This window comes from Triticum dicoccoides, chromosome 4B (genome assembly GCF_002162155.2).
Source record: "Triticum dicoccoides isolate Atlit2015 ecotype Zavitan chromosome 4B, WEW_v2.0, whole genome shotgun sequence".
In the NCBI taxonomy this organism is placed as follows: Eukaryota; Viridiplantae; Streptophyta; class Magnoliopsida; order Poales; family Poaceae; genus Triticum; species Triticum dicoccoides.
The window spans coordinates 497,179,464-497,186,066 of NC_041387.1; the positions used below are offsets into that span (position 1 = coordinate 497,179,464).

General features: G+C 48.9%; 2 protein-coding genes across 3 annotated transcripts in view; one reads left to right on the forward strand and one right to left on the reverse strand.

Moving 5' to 3' along the window:
- LOC119291091 (DNA polymerase I-like) overlaps positions 1–1,614 on the forward strand; it is an 8,999-nt gene extending 7,385 nt beyond the window's left edge. For both annotated transcript variants that reach the window (XM_037569807.1, XM_037569806.1), the window contains 5 exons: positions 81–131; positions 530–588; positions 813–857; positions 985–1,059; positions 1,151–1,614. In XM_037569807.1, coding sequence (XP_037425704.1) covers positions 81–131; positions 530–588; positions 813–857; positions 985–1,059; positions 1,151–1,267 — 347 coding nt within the window. In that variant the 3' untranslated portion in view covers positions 1,268–1,614. The remainder of the gene's footprint in view (positions 1–80; positions 132–529; positions 589–812; positions 858–984; positions 1,060–1,150) is intronic.
- LOC119291092 (glucan endo-1,3-beta-glucosidase 7-like) lies at positions 1,573–4,558 on the reverse strand. Its single transcript, XM_037569808.1, has 5 exons — positions 4,369–4,558; positions 2,753–3,132; positions 2,528–2,663; positions 1,996–2,492; positions 1,573–1,920 (listed from the first exon to the last, which is right to left on the reverse strand). The coding sequence occupies exons 1-5, from the start codon at positions 4,448–4,450 to the stop codon at positions 1,711–1,713; spliced, it is 1,305 nt and encodes a 434-aa protein (XP_037425705.1). The 5' UTR covers positions 4,451–4,558; the 3' UTR covers positions 1,573–1,710.
- Positions 4,559–6,603: the final 2,045 nt, after the last annotated feature.

A 6,603-nucleotide genomic window follows, 5' to 3' on the forward strand; every position in this document is an offset into this window, starting at 1 on the left:
ATGCAATTTAAATTCATAACCTATCTTTCATTGCGGGGACCTGCTGACTGTGACATTTGACTGGTCATTTTGTTTTTCAGGAGTTGAAGGAATTGGAGATGTTAATGCAGTAAAACTAATAACTAAGTTTGGTATGTTTATTTTTTATCGAACTATTTTTGTTCCTGAGTGCTTATTAGATACTCCCTCTGTATCAAAATATAAGACGTTTTTTTGACAATATTACAGTGTCAAAAAACGTCTTTTATTTTGATACAGAGGGAGTATGTATCAAACAATCGATCACTTGAGGACGGCAGCCTATAGGATATTGCTTTAATGTTTGTTTTAGTTTATTGACTGATCGAGCTAGGTACACAACCTGAAAGGAGGTTTTGTACACATACAGAGTTAAAGATGACTGATGTTTCATTACTAATTCACCAGTGTTGTTGTTACAATATATTTGATGTTTTGAGTTTTTGAAAGTATGGAATGGCATTATCAGAAACCTTGATTGAAAATTGTCTTTTCATTGGAATTTGAATAGGTTCGTTGGAGAACTTATTGAGATCAGTGGATGAAGTCGAGGACCAGCGAATCAAACAGGTAAAAGCAGACCGTTCTCAAAATTTGCAGACTGCAACAATGCAAAAATGGCATCTGAACTTTTAAATATGTTACCATCTTCTTGATTATTGATTGCATTTTCTCCGGAAAGCATGTCAACTTATGGTCTCCCAAATGCCGAGTAATTTATTCCAGTAGAGTTCTTCCCTACTGTTCTCGTAAGGAAAAGGTTAAGAAGTTGTGCTGACTGTGGTCCTTTACAGGCTTTGATCTCTCAATCAGAACAGGCATTACTCTGCAAAAGCCTGGTAATTTTTCTTCCTAACCGTCTTCTTTCATGAATACTGAATTCCGCCATCTTTTGTATATTAGCCTGCTAAGAGATGAGATCATCCCTCAACTGAACTCTTTTGATCGAGGTTACTCTTGTTGTAGGCCATATTACGTTGTGACCTTCCATCGTACATGGTTCCTTTTAAGACCCCTGACCTCGTATTCCAGAAGCCAAAGGCGAGTCAAGCCATAGGCATCATATATCGTTAATACCACTAGATTCTGTTCATTTTGTGCTTCCTGCTTACGCTGCTATCCTGCTTTCCAGGATGATGGAGCCAAATTCATAAATCTGTTGCGAGCTTTGGAAGCGTATGCAGAAGGATCGTCGGCAGACCAAATCATCAGAAGAGCTTTGCATCTCTGGAACAAACTTGAATCATGATGATGCCAGAATTTTTCAGTAGTGACCCAGAAGAATGTCCGCATAATTGCGCGATAAGATAGGTTACCAAAACAGCACGATCGTCTAGCTCCTGCATAGGGAGCACTCAGCCATACCCAAGAAGAGAAAACGTCTTGCTGCTGGCTGCCACATTTTGCGTTTTGCTGAAGCGCGCAAGGAAAATTGGACGGTGGTTGCTTAGACAAATTGTTCATACACTAATCATAGGTAGTAGCTTGAGCTTTGTAGATAAAGCACAGCATGGGTATTTTTTGTACTTCTAACTAAGGTAGAGAGATGCAAGGTGGCTGATTAGTTCGTCGATCGATCAAGTGCAAGTTTGGCCATTTTTCTTTGTTCTCAACCAGTTTCTTATGCACAAAGAGTAACGGCTGCGTTCCAAAAGTCATGCGACTTCCATTCAGAAAATGATATCTATGCTGTCATCTACTTTCGGCCACCATTGCCAGGCCCAGCAAAGCACCAAACAAGACAAGCAGCAGCACGCCGGCGTCACCTTTCGGCGATGCTGCTGTTCCCGGGACGTAGCACGAGCTGCTCTGCTGCTGCACCTGCTGCGTGTTCCCCGGCACGGTGCTCGTCGTCACACAGTACCCTGCCGGCGTCGCCCCCCTCCCGGCCTGCGGCGCAGCCTGCAAAATAGTAGAAGAGCGTCAGCGCCGTCCATTCCATTGAACAAAAGCCGCAGGCTAGGCCGAGGCGAGCACCTGCGCCGGAGTTGCGGTGACGCCGATCTGGCCGGACGTGCTGGGGCTGGCGCTGCCTTTGGCGAGACCGATGTCGTAGTTGGCCGTGAGGTCGGCCTGGTACAGCCCGAACGATCGCTCCGACACGGGCCCGGGCTTGAGGTCCTCGTCGTAGAGCGCGAAGAGGTACGTGTCCACCGACCTGCCGGGCGTCCGCGGCGTGCCCACCTGCGACCTGAGGTGCGCCACGAGGTTGCCGTTGTACGCCCTGGCGTTGTCCGGCGTGGCGCCGGCCTCGTCGGCGTCCCCCCTGTACGGCCACCCGGTCTCGGCGATGACGATGTCCACGCCCGCGTACCCCTTGCCGTCCAGCGCCGCCCGGACGGCATCCAGCTGCGCGTCGAACATGTTCATGTAGTTCAGCCCCGACCCGGCGTCCACGCGGCCCGGGTTGGGCTGGAACAGGCAGAAGGCCAGCGTCTCGTCCCGCGTGTCCGACGCGTACGCGAAATACGGGTCCAGGCTGCCGCAGGTGACGTTCTGGAACGTGTCTTGATCATGAACGGCGAGCCGTTCTGCCGCAGGAAGTCCAGCGCCGGGTCCAGGCTGCCGGCGAGGTCCATGTGGAACGCGCCGGAGGACGGCGGGTCCGACGCCGCCAGCACCGCCATCGAATGCACCGTCGAGATCTGTTCTTCGGCCAATGCAAATATAATCTCGTTCAAGATTCAAGGACCACCGTTTTAGCTAGGCAGTAACGTGCATGTGACGAACGTGCCTTGGTGGTTGAGCCTGCGGGGAGCGCGGCGAGGAGGTTCTGCATGGCTGGGAGGAGCTGCGGGCCGAGCGTGGGGTCGCCGGAGTTGAGGAGCTCGTTGACGACGGAGATGGCGGAGACGGACACCATGGTGGGGATGTTCGCCGCGGCCCACGACGCCGCGGCGGCCGGTGAGGCGGCGAGGCTCGGGACGTCGGAGTTGGGGACGCCCAGGAGGATGGAGATGTTGGAGCCCGCGAGCGCCGCGACGAGGTCCTGCTGCGGCTCGTAGAGGCGGAGCTTGCCGATGGACGTCGACGTGAGCAGGCTGGCCGTCGACGCCGCTGGCGACAGGTTGTCCGCGATCGTCCCGTAGTTGACCCCGATGAACGACTGCGACGCTGTGAACATTGAACACGTCCAAATGGCGAGTTAGAAATTTAGAATGCATATTTGGCTACTTGCATATTTGATCGTTGGGAGTATGTCTTAACATGCAAACTTTTGGAATGCAACCGAGCCGGCCGGAGCATATCTGTAATTGTATATGCTCATCGGAATTTTGTATTGTTGGGCTGCCCACATGCATGCAAATATACCTAGGCTAGGTAGCAACGGTACACGCCATTCGTTGTACAGTTTGGACACCATGATCTGTCACTCGGGGTTTAGGTGCCGGACCTTCCTCTGTCCATGCCTTGTTGATTCGCACGCATCCTTCATAATTTGATACTCCCACCACTAGATCCCATGACCAACCGGTTGGGTTGGGTGAGCGTTCGGACAGCAGTCAAAGTCACTTCGTGCCAATCTCGCTAGCCAACACAACGTGCATGTGAGGTTGCTTAGGAGCTACTCACATCATCACTTACTTTCAGCACATCAGCTTCCCCTGATACATACAGCAGTACTACCAATGTAGTACAGTTAAGGTGCCGTGCTCCGTTCTGCACCACGATCGGTCGGGATCATGATTTTTATCGAGCATCGTCTTTGACAGCATACCCAAAAGTAACTCCTTTCTCTATCTGGGCGTTGGGAAATACAGTATGATCAAGACGACAGAAGAAAAATCGCATTCAAGGAGGAAGGAACTCCAATTACCCTCCCTTATAGTACTCCGTATTTCTCTACCGTTGAGGAAAGTTCATTTGATCTGATGAGTAAGAAGGCAAGGTCTCATGAGATCCGTCCTACTTTAGGTTAGCGTAGCTGCGCCATCACCATTTCCGTAATAACCTGAAGAAACTTCAGTGACTTGCCACGTGTAGTATGTAAATAGCACTACTTGTTTCGGCAAACAAAGTAACTCAATGCAGCTTACTTGACAAACAAGAACAAAGGCAGACAACAAAGAAAGCAGCTGAATGGTGCTGTAAATTCTTGCCGGCACGCTTGATTATGTAGGAATTAGTGACGCTATTCGATGTTAAGCCATACACTCCCATCTTATTTCCGCCTTTTCTTGTCACAATCAGAAGAGCAAGCATTGAAGCATACGCAGAACATTTCCGCATACAGCTCAAGTCAGAAGTAATTTTTTTCTTCTCTCGAATGGAACAGTTTAAGTCAAAAGTAAGTACTAACTCGTAAGCCAGGTAGGAAAACCAGGGAGCTAAACGGTACCGGGAGCTTACTTGCCAATTGGAAGAGGAAGGCGCCGTGTAGGAGCCCGAAGATCATAGCAGCAGCATCCATCTGCCACCTTCTGCCTTCCATGCTTGATGCCGTCTCTGGACTCCAGTGGGTGGCTGCTTGAGGAGACGACTATGGAAATGCGGGGCAGAGGACGAAGAGGAAGGATGGAAAGAGGAGGCGAGGCGTTTCCACTCGGCCCTCCTGCATAAAAGAGGACGAAAAGAAGGCTAGACGACACCGCACCGCGGGCGCGCAGTAGAAGCCGGTCGCCGTCGCCTCGCTCGTCTCTATACTACCAGTAGCGGCTTACCAGACTCGACTGCACGTTGCCGCGCCCGTGCCCGCGTGTGTTTCGGGCGCCAGCTTTGCCGATACAGACAGATATATAGCCTTTTTTTTTTGAGGGAATGACAGATATATAGCCACCCAAAACGATCAGCGTGGGCGGCTTCGCGCGCAATGCTCCCTGGCGGGTCGGGCCGGCACGGTGACAGTAAAACGGATGAGCCCAACGATGGGGACGGCCGCGCTTCCGTCTCGCAGAATTTAGGGGGCGTCCCTGCTGGAGACGTCTGACTGGCCGCGGCCGTCACGTGGTAGGCTGACTCCGGCCACGGATTTTGCACGGGATTTCACCTTGGTTCCTAGCAATTGTGTGTGTCTTAACTCTTAAGCAGCATCGGCGCCGGATTTGCGCAACGGCGCTGTGGCGCGCGACCGGCCACACGGGTGGTTATCGCCATAGTTAATTGCGAGACGATTGTTATCTCAATCATCATCCCCTTCGACAAGGTCAAGATGAAAAGGGAGGCGATCGATTTTTCAACATGCCAGGGAGAGCATGATGGCAATTGAAAAGCGCCTGCCACCTATATGTTCCTTCAGCCGGGTTGATTGATTGCAGTTGCATGGCGTGTATGGATATTATCTAACATACTAGGAGTAGTAATATTTGGCCGTCCCAAATCTTGGTCGATGAGCCTCTGAGTACTGACGTCAAATTCCTCGCGATGCGTGCTGTGCGTGATAGTAACAATATTGATTTGGCATTGCGAATATTAATATTTTTTTCTATATGTTTGGTTAAAGTAGAGATATGTTTTCTGAAAGGAAAATAGAGATACTTTGATTTTGGATTTTGGACAAAACTTATATACAGACTAAAAGAACCACAGGAAGTATTAACGTACTACTAATATTTGGCAGTGCCAAAGACGTCAAATTTCTCGCGATGCGTGATAACATTGTCTCCATCTATTGTTAAAAAAAACATTGTCTCCATCTTCGGGGGTGGATTACGGTTTGTCAGCAAGTGGTTGTGGTTAGGAATGGTGGGAGGCAGCCATGCACGGAGGCAAGCGGGAATAGAGGCATGGGGTTCAAAAATCGTAAAGCAAACAACAATAAAATTTGAACACGCTGGTAATGGAAATGCCTTGAAGAAAACTGAACTATGTTTCTCTTGCAATGTAACAGTATGCTAGGCCCGTACAAATACAATATAGTGTGGTGAGATCATCATCAAGGTTGTGACGCCTGGATATTTAGGCTACAGTAATTCCACGCTAATGATGCCACGTAACCTCGGTTACTGTTGTTAATCTCGCGATGGTTCAAAAACGATTCAAATTCAAATTTAAAATCAAGTCAAACAATTAAAGTTTTCAAAAGTCAAAACTAAAATGTTCTTAATGTGACAAATAAATCATGGATATTATTGATGGGGAAACAACATCTTTATAAGATATTAAAATACACTAAAGTAATTAAAACAACATCAAAACAATTAGTTATACTCCTAATATATTTTACCAAATACTAAACTATTTTTATTCTGAGGTAAAACTTCTTAGAACAGTGGATTATTTTGACACACTATTTTTGGGGCTATTTTCATATTTTACTAAACCAAAAATAAAGTGCAACTAAAATAAAACAGTAAAGAAATAAAATAATAAAAACAGAAAACAAAACAATACGAAAAAAAGGGAAAGTGAGGGAACCCCTCCCTGCTGGACCGTGGCCCAGCTGGCCACTAGGCCGCCTGGCCGGCCCAACCGGCCACCCACTCCCCCATTAACCCCACGGTCCACCCGACCGAAACCCTAGCCGCACCCTACATCCCCCCCACGATCCCCCCGATCTCTTTCCCCTTCCCCCCGCGTGGATCTGGATCGGGGGCGCTCGCCCCCGAAAACGGTGCCCCGACCCCATCGCCTCGTCGCCTCGCGGAC